The sequence below is a fragment of the Stenella coeruleoalba genome (assembly GCF_951394435.1).
Source record: "Stenella coeruleoalba genome assembly, chromosome: 17".
In the NCBI taxonomy this organism is placed as follows: Eukaryota; Metazoa; Chordata; class Mammalia; order Artiodactyla; family Delphinidae; genus Stenella; species Stenella coeruleoalba.
Window position 1 is genome coordinate 72,302,613 of NC_137163.1, and position 27,807 is coordinate 72,330,419.

The following is a 27,807-nucleotide window of genomic DNA, read 5'->3' on the forward strand; positions in this document are numbered from 1 at the left end:
GTATTCAGACATTTCATAGGCCTGCCCTCCATCAGCACTTGTTGCTTTAACTCCTTTGGGGGAGGCTGTCTCTAAGGTCTCTTCTTTAGTTTTGTGCAGTGAGTTAGGAAACTTGATTGAAGTTGTTAGCATCATGTCTAAAATAAATGGGAATAGATTCTAGGTAAAGGTGTATTCTTTACTGTCTTTGGTTTTCTCTCTCTTTACCCTCCTAATCCCTTCTCTCTGTTTTGGTATATGCATTTATATAATTTTTTTAAAAACTCATTTCCACTTTTTACTTGTATTTGGTGTTGCAGGTCAATAACTTAGACGAGTATTACGAATCAACTTGGATAAATGATACTTTCCTTTTGAGAATCTCAGGAATTTTCCCCCTCTGTTTCTGCTTTAAGAAAGAGATAGAAATGGAGAAAGAATTGGACTTGGAATTCAAATGATTATTTTGTTTTACTAGCTATTTCTTTATAAGCTTATTTCAAATAGCATCGTCTGAGGTGTACTTTTATTGAGGTACACATTTTGAAAACTTAATTATTGAGTAAACAACTGAGTCATGTCTGGCACATATGTGCTGAATAAATACATTAAATGAATGAATAAAATGTTGAACTATATTTATTTGGCCTTATTATTTTCTAGTTAATCAGGAACAGTACAAGAGACTGGTAATCAGTTACAAAATGTCCAAGAGGAGATAAGACAAGAACCCAGTTTTCCTGCCATTTTAGCACTTATTTTAAATAAAAAGTTTAAGTTTGATTCTTAGGTAATAAGTAGCCAAGGGAGGAACATCCTTAGTCACTATTATAGTTCCATATTTAGAAGGCATTATTCTTTCTTTTTTTTTTTTTTGCGGTACGGGGGCCTCTCACTGCCGCGGCCTCCCCCGTTGCGGAGCGCAGGCTCCGGACGCCCAGGCTCAGCGGCCATGGCTCACGGGCCCAGCCGCTCCGCGGCACGTGGGATCTTCCCGGACCGGGGCACAAACCCGCGTCCCCTGCATACAGTCTTAAACAATGTCTTCATGTTTGTAGAAGTTCAGTAAATTAAACATACAACACTGTTACTGAATCTGTGGCGCTCCCCTTCCCACAGAAGCTATTTCTTTTCTTTTTAAAAATTATAGTGGTGCTTTATTTTATATTGTTCTTCGTATAACTTCTATCCTTAAGACACATAAAATTTTGGAAATCATCATTTTCCCTCACCAGCACTGCAGACAGTTTTCACCCAGTCTCCACTCCGGTGACCATGTTCAGATAATAAAACAGTGGAGCCTATTTTAAGTGGATTTAATAAGTAACATTGTGATCTGTGCCCAGCAGGTATTTTTTTAAATGTGTAAGTTATGTTTTTATATAGCCAGCTTTTAGGAGACTTTTAATAGATCATGTGAGGAAAAAGAAAAAGAAAAGAAACGAATCAGGTGGCCGGATCTTATTTGGTAAAGCATACTTTTGTAAGTTCACCATGTGATTATTCATAAATCTGGCCCTTATTGATGGGTCTGTTAATATTTAAAGAACACTAGAAAAGGAAATTGACTTTTTCTTTAAGAAGGAATTTTGTTTTATTTTAGTTCACCAATTTATATACTTAAATATAGGTATATAAGTAAATATGTGTATGTTTGAGTGTGTATATCCACAAACATAACGTACACACTCCAAGACTGATTCAGTTTTTATGACCCCTTTTGAAAAGTTGATCTAGTGGTTGGTTTAAAAAATATGTATATCTTTTTTTTTTTTTTTTTTTTTTTTTTTTAATGTATATCTTTTTAACAAGAAGAATTGATAGTATGTTCTTGATTTAACCCACTGGAAAATTATTACCAGTATTCCCTAATTAGAACTGGATTTAGGAATCAGGAAGCAGGTTTTAGATGAGAGCTAGTGAGGTATCTGAAATCATGTAATTTGGCCCATTCATATGGAGCAAGGAATTCAGGACCATAGAAGTCAGGGCTTATTCCTGGCTCGACCCACCTTATGCTGGTGGCTTTGGGTGAACCATTTCATCATTTTTCTGTAAAACAGAGATGATTATTCCCATCTTTACCCCCAGTGTTGTAGTGGACACTTGGAAATATTTGGGGGTGTTTTTGTTTGTCGTAATCGCTGGGAGCTACTTACCTGTGGGACCAGAGGAAACCAGGAATGCCAGCTGCCCTGCAGTGTGAGGAACAGTCACACAGGATGAAGAATTGTCCTGTTTAAACCTAGAAACACCCTCTTGAGAAACACTGACAGGACCCTTGTGAGAATCGCATGCACGTAGAGGAGGTAATGTGCTCCACCAGCGGAAGATAGCATCCTACTTTCCTACTTGCTTGATAAATTTTTCCTTTTCCCAAAGGGCATGTTGAGATATGACATATTCTTCTAATTTATTTATTAATATTTAATATTTATCATATTCCTTTTTAAGAGAAATTTGAGTTTTATGGTCCTTTTAAGGACAGTGTTGACCATTTTCTCTTAATATTACTTGGCTATCATTATTTTTGTTTATTTTTGGCTGTACGAGTATTTCCAGAAGAGTATAAAGTATATTAAACATATCAAATGTGATATGACACTTCTGGTGGACAGCACTTTACAAAACTGTATCCTACGTCGAGACCAATTATGAAAACCTTTCCCTTTTCCCCTGGGTCCCAGTGGATCTTGTGGAGGTGGACTGAATTGCACTGTTTGGCTTCTCTTCTTCCCTGACCTCTGTTTCCTATAAATAGTTTCCTTCCTTTATCTCTGTGTCTCTGGCTAAGAATATGAAGCGTTTTGCGGGGAGCTTCTTCTATGGCAGTTACAGTTTTCAAGATTCTACAGAAACTAAATGCGACAGGAAAAATAAAGGCTTTGGCTACATTTATGATCTCTTTAAGTTGTTGATATGCTCTGAACTTTGAAGGAGGTTATATTTAGGTCGTTTAGATAAAGAACTTGGAAGGAATACACATATCAATTTTTATTTTAAAAAAATCGCTAGCCCATTAGTAGTTTATTTCTCTCGTTACTTAGAAGTTAGGGTCATACTTATGTGGTATTGACGCTAAGCATAGTCTTTTCCATTTTTAAAATCTTTATTTTGTGTAACATGATTTAAGAATTTAAGTGAAAACTATTGATAGTTTTGAAGTGATTTACCACTGGAAGTACTCACAAATTCCTGGAGAAATATTTCAGTGAAAAGAGGTTCAATAAAGTGTTTTCTTCTTATATAATGACATTGTCCGTCTGTTTTATTTTTTTAACAGAGACAAAGCATGGAGGACACAAGAATGGGAGGAAAGGAGGACTTTCTGGAAGTTCGTTTTTCACGTGGTTTATGGTCATTGCATTGCTCGGAGTCTGGACATCGGTAGCTGTGGTCTGGTTTGATCTTGTTGATTACGAGGAAGTGCTGGGTAAGGATTTTCATATTGTTTCTTATTGGTACTGTCAATTCTGTAGCCTCTCAGTGGTTCTCAGTAGGGAAGGAACAAAAGGGGATGTTATCAGGGTTACCTCGCTGTGGTACTTTCAACTTCTTTGAACATGATCTGTCATAGAAAAAAATAGGCTTTATATTGTCTATATATCACACCAAAAAGTTTTAACAGTACGTACTCTCACGACATGCAGTACTCTATAATTTCTATTCTATTTTGTTGTATTATGAATTTTTAAAATACTTGTCAGGAGCCACTGAATTTATTTAAGGACCCATGAATGGATCATAAACACAATTTGCAAGACCCTGCCTTGAAGAGAGCATTTCCAAGCACACGCCTCTGTGTCCTTGTTGGAACTGTTGTGTGTGGATGTGAGTGTGTGTGTGCGTGCATGTGCATGTGTAGGTGTGGCCTGTAGGATGTTCTGAGGAAGTTGCTGTGTTATTTCTGATAGTTGTCTTCCTTTCCTCTCCATTTCCTTTTCTCTCCCCATAATCACTGCAGTTTTTCACGGTTTTTTACGTTAATGATTCTTTATAATTTTTGGAGTCATACTTTTTTTTTGGTTTCACCTGACCAAGTCTCTTTTTGTAATTGAGATAAAATTCAATATTGTAAATGTGTAAAAATGTACAGTTCACTGTTTTTTAACATATAATTTTGTGCTGTCATCATTATTAATTTCAGAATATTTCCATCCCCCTCTCCTTCTTGTCTCCTGGCAAGCACTAATACACTTGGTGTATTTGCCTATTCCGGACATTTCACATAAATGGAATCATACAATACATGGCCCTTCGTGTCTGTTGTTTTGCACTTAGTGTGATGTTTTCAGGGTTTGGTATTTACTCCATTTTATGGATGAATTATGTTCCATCGTGTGGATTCACCACATTTTGCTCATCCATTCATCATGGATGGACATAGGGGTTATTTCCACTTTCGGGCTGTTGTGAGTAAATGGCCTTCCTTTCTAATAATCCAGTGAAAGATGTGGACTTTTTCACTGAAAAAAATGCATACTTTTCTCCGTATGTACAGTCTCACAGGGAAAATCCCCTCCCTTCCATAGACCGTTCTGCACTTTTGCTTTACTTATTAGTTTATAGCCAGCCATCTTTCCGGGGGGAAAGGCAAAGAATAACAAAACACACATGTAATCTGCCTTTTGTTAAAGCTTTTTACTTTTATTATTGTACTTCGAGGAAAGTGCCTCCGAGTAGATTGGTAAGAGTGATAGAGGAAGAATTTTAGTTTGGAGATGAACTTCTGAGTAGCTCTGTGCTTTTGTTAACTTATGTTGATGATGTTGCGAAGCAAAGTCTATCAGACAAAAGAAGAGATTTAGAAGATGTGTACATTTAAGCTCAAGTAACAATTTTCGTGTTTTTGTATGCATGCAGCCAAAGCAAAGGACTTCCGTTATAACTTATCAGAGGTACTTCAAGGTAGGCTATTGGAGATGCCTTTTAAGTCTACTTGTGTTAGTCTCTAAAACCTCATCCTTGGGCTACTATTTTAGTTATCACCTGCATCAGAGAATGTAAGTGCTAGGACCAATTTTCCCTCTTAAATTTGTGAGAAAGTATAGTATTTTCTGTCTTTTTATTGTTATTTGAACTCTGTGCTATACGTAGCCTCAACTGCAGACCAGCGCTTTTCACTTATATTTTCTTAGCTATAGAAATGATAACTTCCTTATGTCTACATTATTATTGTTATTGTCACTTTCAACGTGTATGTGCTTTGTCAATCAGACTTCTACATAGCAGGTTAACAATATTTTCCTAAGTGGAACAGGGCTCTGGGAGGGTCTAGGTTGGTCATAGCAACTCTACTCCCAAAGATCTTCCTGCTGTTGTGCAATGTTTTAACTTCCTTTTTTTTTTTAACATCTTTATTGGAGTTAACTTAGTTTTTATTTTAAAATGGTGGCAGTAAGGAGGGAAAGTGGCGGGGGATGGTGGTGGTGGGGTGAACTGGGAGATCGGAATTGACATATATACACTAACATGTATAAAATAGATAACTAATAAGAACCTGCTGTATAAAAAAAATAAATAAAATTCTAAAATTCAAAAAAAATAAGTAAAAATAAAAGCATTGCTTAAACAAACAAAAATGGTGGCAATGCTGCCAACTGGTGTTTTAGTACTGATGCTGTATTTGTAAATGTGGTTTAAATATTGCTATTTAAAATATTGTTGTTTAAAATGTTAAATTAATAAGTCTCTTCACAGCCATTGTCCAATGATGAATTATAAACTGTGTTGATTTTAGGATGTTTTTAGGGAACTGAATGTATTTGACTTATATTTGAAATGCTGAATAGTGCTCTGAGATGATAAAGTTAAAATACACATTTACTGTTCTTGAAGGAGGAAGTCTGCTAGTATTGTCTTCTCAGCTTGTCTGTTCTAAGCCTTATTTTTTTTCTCAGTAGTAGGTGGCCAGTGCTAATTACATTTTTAAGTAGGATAAGTGTAAGTTTTCCTTTGTAGTTTCAAAAAGCCAGTTTTACATACTTTATTTCCAGAAGTCTGTTTTTAAAGGTTGATTCATGATGCTTCTGTCATAAATCATTATTATGAAACGTAAAATTAATCATCCTCTTATTTTTAGTACTTATACTCGATGTTATATATGGTCTTTATTTGAGGCTCAGTGGGTGTTCTTTTGTTTTGAATATTAATGGTGTGAGGAACTTCTGTACTTTAGAAACATTAAATTTCATGTAACTGTTAGAAATGGATCTGTATTATTCCTTATGTATGTTGAAAATTTTACCTAAAATATTTTTAGCAGTAAAGTTAAAAAAAACTACTCTGAAATGATTAAATCTCTGGGTATTGTTAAGCCCTTAAAGAAAATATTATCTGAGTTATATTTCTTAGATTTGTTAGGTGAATATTTCCTCAATCTCTAAGTGAACTGCCTTCATTTTTAAGTGAGATTATCATTAGCACGGCTTTTAAGGATAAAAGGAGCAAAGAGTTGCATTGATTGGTTGCATTAATGGCCGATATGCAGGACTGTAAGAAATAGTAACACCTTACTAAATTTGTTTTTCCTTTTGTTCCCATATCCGTCTTTCCTTCCCCTCTTGTAGGAAAACTGGGAATCTATGATGCTGATGGTGATGGAGATTTTGATGTAGATGATGCCAAAGTTTTATTAGGCAAGTACACATTTTTTTTTTTTTTTAATTAGTGGTGCTAAAATGTTGGAAGCAAAATAATATCGGGTTGGCCAAATGAACCTTTTGGCCAACCCAATATTTTAGCTTTAGTAATGTTTGTGTCAGTCATTTCCATTTTATGAAAGATATTTTCCCACTTAAATCATTTATTTCATTCTTGTTGGGATATTGAATGGCTTAATTATTTTTCTATAAACTCTCACATTTCAATTTACTGTTACAAATGGATAAGTATATAGCTCCTGCACAAATATAAGTAATATAATTTCATATGTGTTTTTAGATTTAAAGCACTTTATATCCTGAACATAACATTTGAACATGTAGATAATGTCCTAGTCTGCTTTCACATATGGTAATGGCGACCATTCTTTAGCATCATTTGACATAATTCAATGTCCATTTGAAAATGTAAATTTCTGAAGGCTTACATAAATTCATTCTGAAATAAAATAGTGGTAGTAAACATCTTACAATGTCCTATGACTATTTGAAAGGTAACATTAAAATATAAACTAGTAGTCTTTGGCCAGGTTTCTTGATTTTTTTTTAAGTCTTGGACCCTTCTCTTTTATCACCAGAATTACCCATCTTTATCATTGAGATTTTTTTAATAATAGATAAAGATGTGATATTCCTTCATTTAATTTTAAAATACTCTCATACTAGAAAGGATGGTGCTAATTTTAATATGCAAATTTTATATAATCTGGCCTGGTGAGATATTATTTCTGCTTGTTAAACAGCATCCTTTCCTTTGTTTTAGTATGTAGCGTAATATGCATTAAAACATTTTACACTAAAGTCTTTAGAAAAATAACAAATATGGCAAGGTTTACATACTAAGCTTAATAGAATAATGGCACAGATTCTTCCTAGACACACAATTTTGTGTATATTTTATGGATATGAAAAAAATGGGAGATACATCTGTATTGAAGTGTAATAAAACATCTTAATTTTGACATTGTTTTCTTTTACTGCTCAGTGAGAAGTATATTTGCTACTTAACAATGAAAGCTTCCTATACCCATGAAATTTCTTTTCCTGTCTTAACCGTAATAGAATTTTCTATACAATTTTGTCATTATATATCTAAATTTGGGTTTCTGTAAACATGGTAAATTCTCAGAAGACTATAATCCTAGGCCTGCGTAAGAAAGAAGATTACATAGACCTTATTTCAGAATGATGCTAATTTGCCTGCCTATAAATGGTTTATTACTTCATTTTGTTACTTTTCTTTAAACGACAGATTCTGAATAGCAAAGCTTTTTATTTAAAAATAACTTCATGTGAGCCGTTGCCTCATTTTTAGAAATAATATTACTTATCTACTGTATTTTGTTGATTTTTTTAAGGGGGCAGGTGCTTAAAATCAGCTATCTTGGTCTGTCAGGAAATGTCAACTATTAAAAATAAAAACATGTTATTTCTTCTACAGCACACATTGATTTCTATTGCAAACTTACATTAATAACTTGATTTTTAGTATTTTAGATTTCAAAAATGTATTCCCCTTAATATTTTTAAGCAACCGTTAAGAGTTTAATTAATTGTAATTTAGAACATTGCCATTTGTGGGTAGCCACATATGTGGTATGGGCAAATGGTAACTTGTTCCTTTTGCAAGAATCATATACTTGGAGACAGAACTCAGCTGGTGAATCTGAGTGTTCATTTGGTCATTTGACTATTAACTGCGCAAAGGCTAAGATAAACTATTTTACTGTGTGTATGTACAAATTCGCAGTTGGCTTGTGGCTTTGGTAAAGATGAAAGAAACTAATGTAAGCTGTTTGTCCTCTGACCTTATTCTGTAGTGTTTGAATTCTCTGCATGAAATATAACCTTGATGGGAATTGAATTTTATGACTAAGGTTCTTTTCTACTTTGTGAGGTTATTGTAGCCTAGTTGTGCCTCTATTACTGGTGGATGGTTGCAAGAACCAGGTGAAATTCTTGCCTTGCTGGGCTCTGTATGTTCAGGGAGAGATTATGGGGGAGCAGATTCAGTGAGTGTGTACCCTAAAAGGAGCCAGATCTCTGGGGTACGTTCTCATTGGAGAAGCAGTTCAAGGTTAAGGGCCTTGGATTAAGGCAGAGGGAATCCCTGGGGAGGGATGAAAGTAGAAAGTCAGAGATTGGGTGAGAGCTTGGCATGGCAGGTGTGGTAATAGTTATGCTGAACTTCCATAGGTTTGGATTTCTCTCATTAGTATTTCTTTCTGGAGTCTTAAATTTGCACATAATCTAAATTTGATCAGTTTGAGGAAATGTACACATTCATGTTTACATTTCTTTTACATTTCAAAGTTTGCTTTTCTTATGAACTATAAAGAGAATGAAATCTGGGAGTAAATCAAGATCAATAGGCATCATTAAGTTTATTACTTCTGGCCACGGCCCTTACAGTATACTTTGAAAATATTCTAAGCCTGGTCTTGTTTACATTCCTTCCTACTTTTGTGGCCCAATTATCTAAACTAAAATGTCTTTGATTTTGGTTTGGATGATTGAAAGCTACATTGTCTCATAATGTATTCTTTGAAAACTTGTTTCCCAAATAAATCCATAGGAAAGAGGACTAAATTCTGAGTAGCATTTTCTTAGACTAACACCACCTGTGGATTACATAGTTATCCTTTTCCACCTAGCTGCTACCAGCTATGGCCAGAGAACAAAAGGGAAGGCAGTCTCTGGAGCCTTGACAAGCATTTGTGGACTTGACAGATGCCTGAGTGAGCAGTAGGGAAGGGGGGGCTGGATCTTGCCCAAAGGCAGGCGCATGTTGCTCTTTGGTTCAGGCCTTCTCTTAGAGGATAAGGAATTATAAACCCAGAACATATTTTCTTTTTCTCTTTGGACTAGTACTTTTGTCTTAAGAACCACAAAAATGTTGCATAGTTGGGTAATCAGTTTTGCTCAAATACTTTTGCATATTCGTTGCATACTTCATCCTGTCATGCTGAAGGGTGGTAAAGTTTTGTATTTTATATTCAATACTTGGAAGTACTTGTATCGGAAAATGGAGAAAAAGAAAAATGTTTATTCTAAGTATACAGCTGTAGAGTTTTTGGACAAGGAGAAGAAATAGTGTTATTCCCACAGGGACTTGGGTGGGAATACAGATCTCTGTTCACAGCACTTGTCAACTGTTCAGTTCAGTGAAGAAACATGCTGGGTTGGTCAAAAAATAATTTAAATACCGACTGAAGTTTGTGGGGTTTTTCCCCCCCAACGCATGAAGAATGGCGCAATGTAGTTCTTCTATGGACTAATGTGGGGAGAATCCACTATCATCTTTAACATTAAACTAGTTGTCTTATTATTATCCCTTACCTGCCAATCTTGATTGCTGGTAGTTATGCTGTGTGGACAAATTCTGTGTTGTCAGAGCCAGAAATACCAGATTCGGTGGTTATAATCCGAACAGCTCTAAAATCGTAGATGTGCATATTTCTCACAGCCTGTCTTTTTTTTTTTCTCCTCAAAATTATGGAACTTACTGTATAGAACTTGACAGTTCTACTGGTGGACTTTGATACCTACTGGACCCAAGAGACCAGTCTTACCCAAAGCCAGTTCTTCACAGGAAAAAAACAAATGATAAAAACGATATATACACTGCTTTCTTTCCATATGGGGGTCTGGGATCTTTGCAGTAGAAGCTAATTCCGTGAGCTGATAGGGAGAGAACTCTGGAATGTTCCTGTTGCAGGTGACTGGCCTTGATCACATCTCATATTGGTAGGCTGAGCGAATTGTTATTAATAGCTGACTCTTATTATTGGTCAGAATGACAGGACCACAAGTCGGTAACCAGAGCATTATAGAGCTAACATTTTCTAGTTTTAAAATTTAAGTTGTTTATCTGGTATAATTTGAGCACGTTGGTGCCCTTCTGTGGAGGCTGAACAGTTACCCTGCTAGTCATATCAATTCCAGAGTTTCCTAAACTAACTGCAGCTCCTAAAGGGAAAAGTTTGAGGAAATGAACATTTCTGTTTTCAGTGAATATTTATTGATATATGTAAGTGTTTGTATAATCAACTCTCGATAATATCTGGGTGCTACATGGGCAAATGTGGGGCTTGTCGGAAGTGTCTTTTTATCCTCATACGACTTTCACTCACTTTTCCCGTTGAAGTTGGTCAGTCTGTTTTGGCTGATACAATTTTGTGGTTTTTTTGGCTCTCAATTCTCTGATGAGAGAAAGGCAAACCCGGTTAGGGGCTGGTAGGAAGGGTGAGGATTGGTCAAATTGCTTTTCCTTTAGTCCATATGATTGAGAGTTGATTGTAAGGTGTGCATCTTAACCGATTTCTTTATTTTCCAAAATACCTTTTCTGTAAACTTCCTTGACCATGATGCACATCCTTTTTAAGATCACTCTTCCTCAACTTCTTTTTTCCACCTAACTGCTCTCCTTATTTTCTCTTTCTCTCTTCCTTTATTCTTATGTAGGCCTGACCAAAGATGGCAGTAATGAAAATATTGATTCTCTTGAGGAAGTCCTTAATATTTTAGCAGAGGAAAGTTCAGATTGGTTTTATGGTTTCCTCTCATTTCTCTATGATATAATGACTCCTTTTGAAATGCTAGAAGAAGAAGAAGAAGAAAGCGAGACCACAGATGGCGTTGATGGTACGTCACAGAATGAAGGGGTTCAGGGAAAGACTTGCGTCATCTTGGATTTACATAACCAGTAACTTTGATGCAGGGACTGAAGTCACTGGCTTGTGAACCCCCGAAGCAAAATCTCCTTTTTCTTTCTTTCCTTTGCTCATCCAGGGCTTAACATGCAGTGGGGCAGCTGCGATCGGACAATACAAGGCAACTGTGTCATCTTTTCCCCAGTACAGCGCCTAGCTAGTCCCTTGCTTGGCTTTCCCACTTGAGGAAAGCGGTACCCCCTCATTCTCCTACTGGTCCACAAAGTGCATTGAGAATGATGTTCTTGGTAGTATAATTGGTTTCTGTATCGTTTTGTTTCAACTCATGTACTCGCTGAACTAAATTCAGAAACTTAATAACACATTGTTTTGTGATTAACCCTTGCTGCTTGTCCTTCTAACACGCTATTCATTAAGATGATTATAGTGGAATTAATTATAAAAATATTTCTAGCATGATACATAAATTCAGTGCTTCTCTGTTGTTCTTTAACATGACTGATGTGTAAAATGATGGTCCTTTAAAAGGCAGATATTTTTCTTTAATTGTAATTTGTTTAGGTTGATTTGTCAGACAGGTTGATACAAATTTCAGTGTAAAATTCTGTATTAATGGTGCTTTTAAAATAATTTGAAAATAACCTCATATTTTTGCCTTAGGGTAGTTCAGTTACTGTATTCAGATAGTAGTGTGTCTGAATCTTTCTGTCTGTGAAAGCAAAATTTATTTTAAATTTCATTTCCAAATAGACATCCAGAGAAAGTAATTTGTATTTTTTTTAAAGGAGGCATATTACACAGGAAGGAAAATGTCAGTATGTTATCTTAAATAATGTTGTACATATTAAAATTATTCATCCTAAATAACGGTCTTTTTCCATTTTTTCCTGTATTACCTTATTAATTGACCATCAACTTTGGCTTAGGTATATATGGTATATTAGGTATATATGGTTTTTATATTTGTAAATTAAATTTATTAAAGTGGTAATTCTTTTTAGGAGAATCAATTTTTGCCGTTAGAAAACCTTAAAAACACCTTTGAATCAATTCATTTAAAATGAATTGCAAAAACAATGATAGCAAAAACAATTGTATTAGACATATGTAACATGCATTTCTTAAAATGAGATTTCATTCATTTCCCACCTCAAACAGAGCTCTTATAGCTTAAGAGTGATAAGATCCAAGACCTTTGATTTCTTTTACCCTTTTTGGGAGTGGTGTTTCATGTTTTTACATCTCTTTGAGCCTCTGTGAAACTTAGCCTAGCTTTGGTTCTTTATAGAGCTTAAAATTGGAAAATATTTGCATTTTTTAACATTTTATTTAACTATGATAATTTCTACTTTTCAAATATTTATTCTTATTTTTTCCCATTTAATCAAGTTGCTTTCAGAAAGTAGATTATTCACCCATTTTTTCGGAAGGGAATATGACAAATTTAGTTTCTGTTTTAGAGCTCGCTCTTGCAGGCTTATCAAAATGAGAGCCTGAAAGTAAAAGTCTCGAATCAGAACCCTGGAAGCGCATCAACTTCCCCCTTGACTCAGCACTTACATGTGTCGGGAAAACTGTCCAATTTGCTAATCTTAGTTTAAAAAAGCATTATTCAGTAGCTACTTTTGGAAATAAGATACACGTGTTGTACATTGGACAGTGATCTCCTAACGCTTAAATAACTATTATAACCCTAGTTTGTCTTTTCCTGATTATTCAGGGACTATGTTTCATTCTGTTAATGTTTCTGACAGTCCAAAGCTTCTGATTTTGGAATGTTAATATTTTGGAACAAATGAGTATGATTTAATAATGTTCTTTCTGAAAGCTTATGCAGTCTTTGCCTGTATTTATCATGTCTTGCACTTTGAATTTGAGTACTGTGACATATCAGAGCTCATTAGGTTTAAATTCAAAAGCAGTCTGAGGTCTCACTCAGAGAAATTCTCTTAGACAAACGTCTGAGATTTGTTTTTTAAGGCAGTCTTGTTTCTTCATGCTTCATTGTAACTAACCCTAGAAGATGTTTGATCAGTTTATGAGAAGTAAATAATTAAATTTGTGTATTAAAAATGTTTGGAATCATTAATTTCTCATCAGGCTCTGCTTTTTTGTCATGCTACTAATGCACATTTTATGTACAGAAATTAATTATGCTGTATCCTTGTAAGTGAAAAATAAGGATGTGAGATTATAATTTGCCATTTCTTTGGTATCCCTTCTGATCAGCCCTTTTGAAAAGCCTCTGATGAAGGTAAAATCCAGGTAGCTGGTGAACCCCTGACTTCTGTGACTGCCTTCAACTTGTGCCTAAGGCTTGCTTTGGTGAGAAAATAAAGTTATTTGCAAAACTGGTACAGAGTACTTTGAAGCTGACCAAAGTTGCTTTGCTTACATTTGGTTTATTATGTATGTTACAATTCTTAATCTTCTAAGGCTTTATTGTGTAATTTTCTGTTCGATCATAGAAATATTTTCCTAGCTTGTGTCTTTTAAGCTTAGGAACTTAGTTAAAAAGGCAAAAATGTAATCTGTACGTTTGAATGTTTATTTATGGTGAATTTTACATTGTACTGTATTTACTCTGCATTTCCACTTTGGAACAACCAAAGGCACTTTGAGGAATGTGCTCTGAGTTCAGATGCCCTTGTCTCCTCCGAGCTGCCCTTCCTCAGAGGAAAGTGCCGTTTGTCCAACTGAAAAGGCGCCGGGTTCTCTGGAATTTGGTACCAAAACAAGGAAGTGGCACTCAGGGGACTTGTTTTCTGCACTTTAGTTTCTTTCAGCTCTTATTTCCCCTGGGATGTGAGGGGTGACGTGTAAGTCAGTTGGAGAGGTGTCTTCTGATCTTATTAAATCCCTGAGGCCCAGCTGCCGGCTCACTGCGTCATGCAGATGCCTTGGACTTAATGTGCTGGGTGATATCCTGCTTTTTCACCTTTTTCACTTGATTCTTTATTCTAGAAATTACCTCCCTGTCTTATAGAGCTGTATCCAGGCGTGTAAGAAAAACTGTTTTCTCTGCTTGAATTCTGGTTTGTTTTCATTTACGGTTAGCTAGACGGGGCAAAATGTTTCCTCGTTTGGCCTGACGTTTATAACTTTGAAGTATTAGTAAAGGCAGATAGAAGAATAGACAGTTATGAACTTGAACACCTGGCAGTTATACCTTTGGGGGCTTGATACTCAGCAACCCTTTCGAAATCAGATTCTGGTCTATAAAACAAGTAAAACGTTTTCTGTGTTTTGAGCTGTGGAAATGTCTTTGATCACCATGCATATTTGGAGCACTTTTATAAAATCCAGTGACGCAGACTTTATTATCACAAGTCGATAGATGGAACACTGTGCTGTTATTTGTTGCCATAACTCTGTAATACACAGGAGTAGATATTAACTAAATTGTGAACTGTCTGAAGTTGGGAGTCAGGTTAGGCTGCGTTTGAATCCCTTTTCAAAGCTGAGCCCAACATAGGTTATTTATGAAATATTTGCTGGGGTTAGTCCTGGTGAGTGAGAACGTCAGGAGTTACCTATTGCATAATAAAACGCTGATTATTTTTTTAAACAGCTTAAATAAGTGAAAAAAATTATTGGATGTATTTTGTTTTCCAAGAGAAATGACACTTTGAAGTTCAGACAATAAACTGACCTGTGCTAGCTGAGGTCTTCGCATGATCTTTCTGCTATTTCATTCGTAGTTGTGTCTGGATTTTATCTTTATTCAAGCTCTCAGTCTCTGGATGTAATCCCTTCTTAAACTTTTAGTCTTTCAGTCCTCTGATGTTCTGATCTTCCCTCATCCCAGAGGGTTGGAAGGTTTGTAGCTTCCTTTTTTCAAAAACGTCTGTGATAATATTGTTACGCCATCTATTTAAAAATAAAAAGGAAAATGGTGTAGCGTCTTGACTTGAGTTTTGCCAAGACTAGACTTATGTTCTAGAGCAAGTCTGCCTAGCTCGCAGAATCTTCTCTTAGGCGTTCAGGGCCTCATCTGTAGTCAATGTTGAAATAAATTATGATGCTTCGTACAGGGCAGCAGGCAGCTTCGAAACTGAGGCTCAGAGTGACTCATTGGTCTCACCAGGGATGGTGGGAGTGACTGGGATGACCTAAGTATGACATGACACTCAGCTGACCAATTCTGTGCCCGACTTCCTGAAAGCCTGCAGCAGCTATAGTACTTGGGTTTCTGTAATGGAGCCAGTCTTCTAAAATTGTGGTGAAACCGCAGGTCCAACCATGATGCAGCGTTTTAATTACACACAGAACATTTCACTTCGAAAATGTGTGTGGGATAGTGGCCCTGAGGCAGTTGCCAAAATAATGTCACTTACCTTTAGGCAGCACCCTCAGGCTCTAAGCAGGTATATAAGACCTGCTTTTCCAAATTTCTGTGTAAGGATTACCAAATAGTCAACTTAGCTGTTAACAGTAATCACCTTAAAACCATCAGAATAAACGCACAGGGCAAAAAAGAAGGAAACAACATGGTGATTACTTTTTTTTTTTTTTTTTTGCCATTCTCTTTGACCGTAGCCACATCCTAATGGCTTGGGTTCCATTATCATTTCTCTACTCTGCACAGCATTTCTTTACTCTGAGAAGTGTTTTGAATCGTTCTTTCCTCTCTCATTGGTCATTTTTTTAGCAGCTGACCTTTGCCCTGTGTCTGCACCTCCCGCTTCTGGCCTCCTCCTTTCTCTCCCGCTGACTCAGTTTCTCTACCCTTAGACATGCCTTTGTTTCCTAGCCCTCAAAACATAGGAATGCAGATCAAATTCTTCAAACTCTTATTCCTTTTCTGCCCACTGAGAATCTTGGGAAACCCCATAGATGATCAGTTTTCTTCTAAGGAGGGAAGAGAGGCGGTGATGAGCAGCCCTGGGGTTTTGCTCACCCTTCTTTCTACCTGTTTTCTCATTGTAACATGACCGCCTCTTATACTCCTTGTAAAACTCTATATGGGACATTTACTAATAAACAGAATTCAGTAGTGTCCTCATCCTAACCCTTTGTTCATTCCTTCCTTTCTACAACCGCTACTTTGACTTTTAGAATCCTGCATTTTCTATTCATTCATTCATTCATTCATTCCCTGCGTTTTCTTGACTCTCCCCTCTTTTTTTGTTACTTACAGGCTCCTGTATTACCTTCTGTTTTCCAAGTGCTGTGCTTTCTTTCATGTTTATACTCTTTCCTTCAGAGACTGAATATGATGATTGTTGTTTAAATTATTAGTTCAGTCTTTGTCATGTCAAAAATATTGAAAAATGATTGAATATATTCTTTAAGTTCAGAAAAGACAGCTTAGGTTGATACTTTGGCATTTCATATAGTACAGTGGCACATTGTTAATTTGTATCACTTTAGGGATTTATACCCAAACTGGAAAAGTTTTAAATCAAGTACTTATTATATTTTCATGTTTCTGATCAGCTAATCTGATGTTGATCTAATATGTTGGCTTATTTATGTTAACTCTAGCCTTTTCATCAATATAGCTCTTTTGACTATATCATAATAGTGGAGGGGTAGGGGGATAGTCTGATTCCCACCATTCTGCTTTTTAAGGGAAAATCCAGGCCTCCCCAGTCAAGAACATGCAGGAATCAGGAGGGGACATTAGCACCATTAAAAGTGTATTTTAATGCGTTACGCTAATTTCTCTTACACATTGGATAATACCCATCAGGAGGGGACATTAGCACCATTAAAAGTGTATTTTAATGCGTTACGCTAATTTCTTTTGCACATTGGATAATACCCATGTATTTAAAAGTTGTCATTGCAAGAATAAGTTTGACATTTTACCTAAATAAACTTTCTTGGGGAGTGGTCCAAGATAGCGTTCGGTATTACACGGTGGTATGCTGTTTTTGCTAGAGTTTAAGAAAGAACTGGGCTTTGTCTGTGAAAAATAGTTGTTAGACACACACACTGGTTTTGGTTATGTATGCATGTCGAGTAACTGGATAGATACAGACAGCCACAGGGAACAGTTAATTCACGTTTCTGTTTTTAATGTAGTCATTGGTAAGGTACGCTAACACTTTTTTTCCAGAATGACAGTGATGATATCTCAACCAAAATAAGTTGCCATTCTCAAATGAACTGTCTCATATGATGGAAACAACTTGCCATGAACAGAGAGAGGGGAGGAGATTTAGGAGTGGAGGGTGATTCAAACAACAGAACAGGAGTAAAAAAATCTCATACTGGCAGTGGGAGTGTGATTATGGTTTTGAGAAACATACCGAGGGGCTTCCACAGTTTCCAGCAGGAATAGGTGTGAAAGGGCTGAGGGGCTTTCTTGGGACACTTCAGACCTTAGTTGTAGGTGACAGGTTGTGCATGGTGCTGCCTCCACAGGGGATGAGCAGAAATCACCCTACCTCCTACCCTGGTGTCCCCAGGAAATGGATTGGCAGCCTGGAATGCCACTTTGGAAAGTTTGCTGATACCTGAGTGTAAAATAACATTTATGTGACCAGGAGATAGAATTGGGAACATCAGTTGGTTGGGATGCTAAGTACAGGCTGGCTGGAAAAAGTGTACGGCGAGGTATGTGGTACTGATACTTGTTAGAAGGTTAAAAATAAACACATCAGAACTTTCATTTGCCTAGAGAAGAAATAGAAAGCCTTTGCAGAGTTTCTAGATGAAGAGTAAAAAAGTTAGTATATACCTCCATAATGGTATAATTCTTATTTATGTAATTTTTTATAAAGAAAGTTTGAAACTATGGGAGAAAAGCCATGATTATTCAAACAGTAAAGAGTAAAATTCTATCAAAATATACTATCCTTTTTTTGAGTGGCAGTGATAATTGAGTAGGGAAATAAGGTCCCCAGGTCCTTTCACCCCTGGTGCTTGTAATTGATCATCTGTGTCCAAGCAGAAGTCCACTGACATCCAGGCACCACTGAGAGGGAAATGCCATTTCCTGTGGTAATTAGACATTTCTAAAGCCATCAATTCTTTCAGACCTAAGGCAGGTTGTGAAGTTGATTAGATCAATGATGTTTTTAAAATGCATTTTTCGGTTATAGGTAGTGAAAGTAAGGTTCTAAAATGACGTATGAATGATAAATATTTGTATGTTGCAGGAGTGTATTTTTTTAATGGTGAATTTAAGTAAATTTGTTTAATAGTTGCATCAATTTAAACTATTTTATAGATACTTATTTTTTAATTACCTTAATATTTTCTGTTTGTAACATATTTTCATCTTGTAAACACCAACAGAAGGACCTGGTGGGGTAGCCAAGAGAAAAACCAAGGCTAAAGGTATTTTCTCTTTTTCAAATTAGCCTTGAGTGAATCAAGTTTAATGCTTGAAAATGCATGACAGTTTATAGATAATGTTTTGTAGATGCAGCTACTAATGCTAAACACTATTGCTTTTTGGTTTGGGTACACCTTTGGTTGTAAGTAGTTTTATCAAGGTTTCATTAAAGAGTTTTCTGCCTCGGGCCTATAATTTTAAGTAATTTCCTTTTTCAGATTATCAAAACCTCGGAACAGTCTTTAAACTACACATTAAATTTACAGTATATACATCCTATCTACCTTCTAAAACTTTTCTTTAGTCTAAATTTTTGAGGTACTGTCGGAAATAAAGATGAGTTCATCAATGATTGATTTCCTTTTTCCAAAAGCTCTGATGATGCTGTCTTAGAGCACAATAAAAGCTAGTGGGACCACACTTGTAGTTTTCAGTAAAATGAAAACTTAGATTTCATTATGCCGGTATAGAATTTGCTGTGTTTGATATTTTGACTCATTAAAAATTATTACACCTGTCAACCATTTTGTATAGGCTAACAGCTTATTATTGCAGCCTTATTTTATATTCCTTTGGTTTTTCTCGTTTACTGTAAAGATTTCTGTACTTTAGGGAGAGGGGCATGGGGAAAGTGCATGCTTTTCTTCATAAACTTGTAATACTCTTGTGTTCAAGTGCTTGGCACATTGTATGTAGTTGGATTTTGGTGAAACATTAACAGGTGAGACTTTTACTATGTGATTTACAGGGTTTTGTGATTTGTATTTTAACTTTAAGATTAGGAACTTTTAATGTTTTAACTTTGATATCCCGCCTGAATAATTCCCGGGAAGAAAACCAGAATTTTTACCATTTTATTCTTATGTAAGTAATTATGAAATAAATGGCCAATAAAGTATAATTTGACTCCTTGATCTAGAGAGGCAAATTCAACATTAAAGATTTAATACTTTAAAAACTGTGTGCAAAGTAACACGTGCCAGCATTGCACCAGCCTTCTGCTCTTGCAGTGTTACTTATCTATGTTACTCTGAACGGCGTTGGAAAAGAATGAGGACTTTGAGGATGGTTGATGATTTATGAATTCTATTCTGTATTTTTACAAGGTTTTAATAAAATTGTCAGGAAGAATCGAATAACATTTTGTACTCTGAGTTTTACATGATTCTGATGGGCAGAAACATCTTCCACGTTTTATTATATTAAAGAAATCTTTCTCTTTTTTGTTTCTGCTTAAATGCTACGTTATACAGTAAACACCTTGCTTCTCGTATGATTTCTTAATGAGGAATCAAGGAGGTGAAATTCAAAGCTTTTGCTAGCAGCAGTGTTCAACTTGATGTAAAGCAGGTTGAAAGCAGCACCTCACGTGAGATTTGGAATCACCTGTATATTCCGTTTAATTGTTCTCTCTTCTGTGAGCATGGACAGCATAGATGTTGGCTTGGAGTGGCTCTACGTAAAATAACGGGAAATATACTTAAAGGAATACTGATTTCATAATGTTGAATAGAAACAGAAAAGAAGTTCTCCTTGTCGTCTTAGACACTGTAGATAACAAACTTAAAATTTTGTACTCATGGAAATTGTGTTTTTCTAAACTAAGAAAATTAAATGGTATTTAACTTTTCATTTGTGCGTTATATTTGTTTCCAAGGAATGCAAGCACAGATATTTTAAGGACATACTTTTTTTGTTAGAGCTAAAGACTTTTAAATTATCTTTGTACAAATACTTGCAAGCTATGGAAAATGTGTTCCTTTAATTATGTCAGTGTTCCTTTAATTATGTTGTCATAGCTGTGACATGTGAGTTGTTAACGCTCTGTGTAAAGTGCTGCCTTTATGGCTGGACTCATTTTATTAATATTGCATGTTAACGTTGTTCTGAGGCAAATCATACTATATTGCCAGCTGGGAAAGTGATGGCAAGTTTCTAGCATTTCTTTTATAGCTGATACTTCATAGAGGTTTGCAGCTGTTTTTAGCCAATTTAAAACTAGTGGATGAAAGTCACTTTTTGAATGATCATTTCATGTGTGTGGGGAGATAGAAAAAAAGACAATACTTTTGCACTAAGTTGCTGTCTATGAATTAAGAGATGACTTTCAATAAACATTTTTCCCTTTAATTGGAAAACCGGAAAGTTAAAGAACTCACTAAAGAAGAGCTCAAGAAGGAAAAAGAGAAGCTTGAGTCAAGGAGGGAAAGTAAGCATGAAGAGAGGAAAAGGGGCAAGAAAGAAAAGGAGGATGACCGGAAGGAGAAGAAAATTGCGGATTCAGTTCTCTCCAGGAAAGAGTCGCCTAGGGTTAAAAAGGACAAAGACAAGGAGAAAGCGGGACTAGGTAAAGGTACTAAAGCCAAGGAAAATAGGAAAAAATCAACGAATATCAAGGATTCTTCTGGTAAAGTGGCACCCAAAGACAAAGATGATAGAAAAGCAGGGAGAAGTTCTGCCAAACAGGCACACTTAGCAAAGGGGAGCAACGAGAAGAGAAAGAACTGAAGCTGCAGCAGCGTCCCAGGAAGTGGTAACATTCTTCATCGTGATTTGCTGCTGAAGGGCATAGAAAACTTGGTATTGCTCTGGTTGGGGAAGATGTGTCATTTAGCCATTGACTATATTTATTGGTGCTCAACCAAGTAAATTCTTTGAAATTGAGGAACCCGTCTCATGCTTCGAAATTTAAAAGATGAAGCTTTAAAACAATATGTAATAAAAATATGATGTAATAACGTCTGTTTTTATTAACTTATTGATCGTGTATCGGGTAAATGTATATGTGTAATATGAATTGTAATGATTTATTAATACAGAATATTTTCACTGGAGTTCAGCAAGAATATGAAAATTTTAAATAGTATTTATATGCAGCGTGATTTGTAAGTTTCAGGAATGATAAATACTCAGGTAGGAGGTTACCACCTTCTCTGTTAGCTGTTGTCTTTCTTCCCTCCTTCGCCTTCCTGCTTTCCTGCTTCCCATTCTTCTTCAACTACCCTTTTCCTTCTCCACTTCCTTTCTCCATCCCCTTTTCCTTCCCCCAGCTCTTCCCAGGGCATCTCCTCGGGCTCTTGTGAAGTTGCCTGTGAGTCTCCGTCCCCAGGCCCAGCCAGCACCATCCCCCTCCCCCTGCCCCCCTCTCAGGGGGCTGCTCCTTCCTCAGGCTCTTTCCCATTCAACTCCTTTTCATCTCTCCTCCTGGTCTTTTACCATCTGCTTTACCTCCTTTTTCACCCCGCTGTGCTGCCTCACTCCTCACCCTGCCTCTCCCGCTCCAACCATCCCTCCCCCACCTTCTCCTGTTGCCCAGTACTTAGTGTTCACTGTGTTCAGAGAATTCTAGAAACAGTCCTGGATAAAAGAGAGAATTTTATGTAGAAGAACAATTTTAGAATGCCTATTTATGACATCTTTACAGACTCAGAATAGTTATAGAAAGGCTTTAATTATTTCAAATTAGGATATCCTTTCATTTTATATCACAATTTTTCAGTTATACTGGTGGAATGGCATATATTTTTCATATTTGATTGTATCATACTTGTTTACCGTTTCTAAGGAGTTGCAAATTTGAGATCAAAATTGAGTTCAGAAAACATTTAATAAAATGAAATTTCTGTAAGAAATATATTTCTACAAATGGTCTGTGCTGTTCTACATGAAGTCTTAATTCTGTAACCGTGACTGCTGGTGAAATTCAGTTACTGAATTTGAGAAGAATAACCTGGTTTGTTGTAACTGCATCGTAAGTGCTGCCACAAAATTTTTATTTGATTTTTAAAATAATTCTTCACCTTTTTCTTTGAAGAGCCTTTAAAAACAGAGATTTTGGCCTAATTAAAGATATTTCAAATCAGAAGTGAGTGAGTGTTAAGTGCAAATTTTCTAAAAGTATTTGTGTTTTTTGTTTTTTTAATATGCTGGCACCTTTTACTGCTTAAAATCAAGCACCTGTACATTTAGTTGACAAAAATTCCAACAGACATAATAAAATTATCCAGCAAGGGGGCAGGCCTAGAGAATATCTAGTCTAATATCTCTAATCCAATCCTATCATTCTGTTGTTTAAAAACTGAGTCCCAAAGAAATTGTCACATGGGTTAACTTGGGGCTTCCTATGTTGATCCGTCTGGATTTTATTATTTTTATAGTTTGATTATAGGAGCACAGTAAACCGCAGTGAATTTTATGGCTCATTTGGTGGCAAATACGGGGGCACTGGCTTGAGGTGAGTAGATCCCAAGTACAGACCTGTAATCAGCTGTTTCCTCCTAGCTCTCTTCTCAAATCTTGACCCTGCTGATTTCTACTTGACTTTATTCTATACGGAGGTGCTACCACTTGATGAGGAAGGTGGCCCTCCGGGGGCCCCAGACACATTTTTCTAGCTTAGCCATCCTTGTACAAAGATGCAGTTTTCTGGGCTGGCCCTGGGAGAAAAGTCCTGGGAGATTCTGGCTGTCCTGGTTGGGCCTGGAAGCATCTGTGACCATTCCTGTAGTCGGGGGACAGACTGGCTCCTGTGCACAAAGCTTTGGGTGTGGGTTGAGGGATTCCCTCTCAAACCACATGAAATGCTTCCTGCAGGAAAGAGTTTCTGGGAGAAGAAGAGGGAGACTCTGAGAACTGGACAGAACGAGAAGCAAAACTATATCCACCGACCACATAAAATTACAATCTTTAAAAAATATATACTGATGTTAGGTCTTGCTAAGATAAATAGATTGAGTTTTTAAATTTATGTATCAAATTTTAAGTGTTAATTTCTGTACAGATGACTTTTTTTTTCCTCCCTTGTAGAGAAGGGCAGCAAATTATAATGACCTTTACTGAGGGCATTCTAATAATTTTTACCTTGGTTTTTGAAGGACAGTCAATGGCTGTGGGGCATAAAGTACATAAATGCTAATAAATTCTAAGAAATTAGTGAAAAAAATTTAGACTAACCCTAATCAGCATAAGCATATAAGCATTATCTGTTGCTATTTAATAAAGCATCTGGAAATATTTTAGTTCTATCATTGAGTTTCCCTTTGAATAACAACTCAAGAATTGAATTGAAACTTCTGTCCTAAAATATTAAAAATATTTCAAGAGCTCTTGAGAACTGGGAATTGGCTTACTTTCTTTTTTTTCTTTCCTTCCATTTTCTTCAGTAAATAAAGGTTTCAACTGAATTTTATTGAAAATTGAGGTGACACTTTACTCAGATGCAGTTTTTTACTGTTCACCTAAAAAACTTAGTGGAAATATGCTTTTGGTCATGATTAATGGGTTAAAATTATGCTTGCTTTCTCAGTTTTACTTACTTTTTTATTCAGTATGTAGTTATTTCTATATTCTGCTGCTTCATATTTTTATGTAAGGATAATTAAAACCAGAAAGGTCACCTTTTTGAAATGTCAACTAAAAACAGGGACAAAAATTATATAACTTGAAGTAGTTGGGAGTCAGAAAAAGTCCTGAAAAGTGAAAATTAAATACTGAGTATAAATGTATTTTGTTATATCACTAACATTACTTAAGCTACACTAAGAGATGATGCATAGAATTCTAAAAAATGACATTCTTGGCATAATTTTCCTTTGTATGGTAATATTTCCCATGTGAGTAGCAGTCCTCGTAAAGACGGTCAGTTTTACAAAAATATTTGAGAGCTTATCAGTTTTTCCAGGAATCTATTATCCTATAGTGTTCAGAATACTTTCTTTGGAAGAACTTTATAATCATTGATATTTTTCCTTCAGTTGTGATGTGTAATTTCTGTGTTTTCATTGGTTAATGGCTTTGTGTGTGAATTTCAGTTATTTCTAACATTGCTTGTAATCAACTATTTGCAATCTTATTTTTTTCAAGATTTTCAGTTTTACTTTATGGATGATTTGCATTGTGTATAGGTGGTCCCACAGCATTTCAAAATGAGGGAGAGACTGGTAAAGAAATTGACATAAATCTGTTAGCATGAAAGTTTGAATTAATCCCGGGGAATTAATTCTGCCAGAGTGGCTCATAGAGAGTATTTTGTAGTGTAATGGCCTGTGTAGCCATCCAACTTTGTAACTTCAGAGGTTCTCATAATGATTACTTGGGTAATAGGGACTCCCTGTATATACTTCCATTAGAAAACAAAGAAAGAGAGCAAACAAGTATGATTTTAAATGTTAACGGTTTGGGAATTCCCTGGCGGTCCAGTGGTTAGGACTCAGTGCTTCAGTGCAGGGGGCACAGGTTCCATCCCTGGATGGGGAAGTGAGGTCCCACATGCCGCACGGCCAAAGGAAACAAAATTTTTTTGGTGATTTAAGTTAACTGTAAATGTCATTTTCCATGAAATGGGTCTGCTGATTTAGTCTGTGTCTCCAGACTTTTATTCCTTTCTCCTGTGTCTTCCACTGTTCCTTCTGTTAATGCCCATTGGTAACAATTCTCCAAATCGGTTACTCAGTTCACCATAAAATGCATCTTGGAAATGCTGGTTTTTCTCTCCTTTCCCTCGAGGTGATTGTGCGTGAGTGGCTGGTACGTTGTTAGCACTCGTGCTTCCCTTTCTTTTGTCAGAATGATGGTAATAATTCTACCAAGTTGTTTCAGTCAGTTGTTAAAAGTTTGGAAGCACTGTGGCTATGATTCCCATTCCTTTTATCAACAGATTGTGAGACAAATAGTTAAGTTCTTTATTCTTTGTAACTAACGTATCATTGTAAAATGGGTGTACTGGGTCCTACTTTGTTTTACTGAGATCATTGAACGGGCAAATAAAAGTAATTCTAAATGTTACATATGTATAAAACTGCAAGAATGCTTAGTTATTTAAAGGATACTGCTACAACATGGAAACACAAGATGTGAAATGTAAAGCCTAAAAAAAAGTTATGAAGAAATAAAGTGTAGTCTTAAGTATATGGTATAATTGAGAAATTTCATACCCAGTCTAAGTGTGAAAAACTTATTTATAAGTTTGCTTTGTACCCACAACACGTTTTTCCGTAGAAGCGATTTTATGGTCTTTAGAGGTTTTTCCATCCAGTCCACAAAAACCTATTCAATTCCTAATTTCCAGTTCTGCAAGTCTCGGTGTAACTATGTTTCTATGGAAAAAGCATTCATCATTCTTCCTCAGGACATTAGGAACACGTTTAGATTTACTTCTAAGTATTTTCCAGAGTTCTTTTGGTTACATGTGTGAATCCATTCCAGTTAGCTTACGTGGACCGAAAACATTGATTGGCTCACATGACCGTAAAGCCCAGGGGTAGTTGCGCTTTTTGTCTTTCGGTTATGCTAGCTCTGGGTGCTCAGACAGTGGTCTGGACCTCTCTCTCCATCTTTGGGCTCTCTCAGGAGGTGGCCTTCCTTCTCAGGCAGCCTGGAGTCCCCCGTGCTCATATTTATTCCTAATTCTTACAGAATGGGGGATGGGGTAACCAAGCTGTGACTGCAAGACCAAGGGCATGCGAGTGCCACCCTTAAAACTGGGATGATGGAGAACCAGTCCCTCAACGAAATCAGTGCGCTTTTACCGGGAGAAGGGGGGCTAGGTGTGGGGCAGGCCACACGGTGAATATTTATACCCTGTATTTCATCCGCACCAAAGGCAGGCACTTCTGGAACTGTTTTCCCCTTCTCTCCTCCTCACCCGATGCCTCCTGCTGCCGCCCAGATATGAAGGGTTGAATGGGATGAGCCTGAATGGGTAGCTCAGAGTTAGAGCCCTGGGAATAGAGAGAACTCATCCCAACCCTTGGTCAACAATAACTTTAGGCAGTTAGAGGAATGTAAGAGAATATGCCATTTGATAAATACTGCCATTTAGTTATCAGGTGAGTTAGGTTTATTTTGTTAAACTCTTTACATTTTCCCCTGGTTCTGTCTAAAGAGAAAGTGTTCGTTCTTAGGAAACTGAAGGGTGAGTATTATATAGCAGACCCAGAAGGCTTATTCTCATGCAAATCTTGTTCGGGGTACTTGGAAAAAATCCTCAGTAACAATCTTTAGTGTCAGGGCCTACCTTCTCCATTTGCCTGAGGATAAAACCACATGAACTAGATGTTTATTACTGGTTAGGGATGTCATTTTTACGTAGAAATCAATTTCTGCAAAAGCTTCCATTTTCTAAGCCCTACAGAGCAGAAAATCATCTATTTTTCTTTGTTCTCATTTCATACCTCATTTGATTTCACTTCATGTGTGTATTTATCACTGTTTATTAGCATCTCTACATCGTAGAGGTCTGTCACTTCTTCCTTGCCTCAAATATTTCTTCTCTAAGATTAGAGGAAGGCATATACTTAAAGTTTCTGTGTTGTTTTTGATAATGAAATAAAGACCCACATGCTGTGTCATCTCTATTGCCCATTTATTGGTTCGTTGAAGAAATATTCAGAGTGTCTGCAGTGTATTGGGGGCTGTCCTAGGCCCTGCGGATACAGTCTCTACAATGAAATGCTCTGAGATAAACAGGAGATGGAGAAAAAATAAACTGGACTATTGTCTGTCCTGCCCACTTCCCCTCTGCGTACAACACGCTCCCACTGTGGTGGGCTGCCTTCTGCCTCTCTTGCAGTATCCAGCTAAGTCATCACATCTGTCCTCACGTTCTCTGATCCTCCCAGGTGGTTGGATTGTGTGCCTTGCAATTATCATGCTCTTCACTTTGCTTCTTTCTGGGACTTTGTTATTAGACTATGATTTATGTCCAGTACCTATCATAGTAACTGACATTAACAGGCATTCAATGGATGTTTATTGAATGGTTAACATATAAAGTAGATAATTAAAATATATTTCAGGTCTGTATACACTGTTAGTAATATTAGAAAGGTGAAAAATGTTTAAAAAAATTTTGTTAAGGAAAAACCCGGAAGCTTTTTCATTAATTGTTTTAACCACCTTGTAAGTTGCCTTAAGCTTTGTTCATGTTGTTGTGAGTATGTGTGCAAGGCAGGCGGGAGGGAGAGGTAGATTTGTTTCTTTAGAAGAAATAAAGGAAAACATTAACTGACGGGGAAGATGTGTATTTTCTGGGTTTAAATTATCTCATTTAATTCTTAAAAGCCTTCTAATGAGTTACTATTTTATCCGCTTTCCATACTTGTGGAGACCAAAGTTGTAGCAGTGGTAATGTGTTCAAGATGGGATTCAAATGGATTCAAAGGCAGCGCTCTTGGCTGCTGTTCCTAAGCTCCTACACATGGTCTCC

At 36.5% G+C, this 27,807-nt stretch overlaps 1 protein-coding gene across 9 annotated transcripts in view; it reads left to right on the top strand.

The window, feature by feature from the left end:
- The window catches only part of ASPH (aspartate beta-hydroxylase), a 414,018-nt gene that overhangs the window by 31,493 nt on the left and 354,718 nt on the right, over window positions 1-27,807 (top strand). For 7 of the 9 annotated variants that reach the window (XR_013824500.1, XR_013824501.1, XR_013824502.1 and 4 more), the window contains exons 2-3: window positions 3,263-3,412; window positions 6,549-6,617. Coding sequence is in view for 4 of the 9 variants with exons in the window: in XM_079901409.1 (XP_079757535.1) it covers window positions 3,263-3,412; window positions 6,549-6,617 (219 nt within the window). In the remaining 5 variants the exon portion in view is untranslated. Of the gene's footprint in view, window positions 1-3,262; window positions 3,413-4,842; window positions 4,888-6,548; window positions 6,618-11,105; window positions 12,211-18,562; window positions 18,605-20,748; window positions 24,051-27,807 lie in introns of those variants that run through there. The other 2 variants (XM_079901410.1, XM_079901411.1) reach the window with 2 other exon arrangements.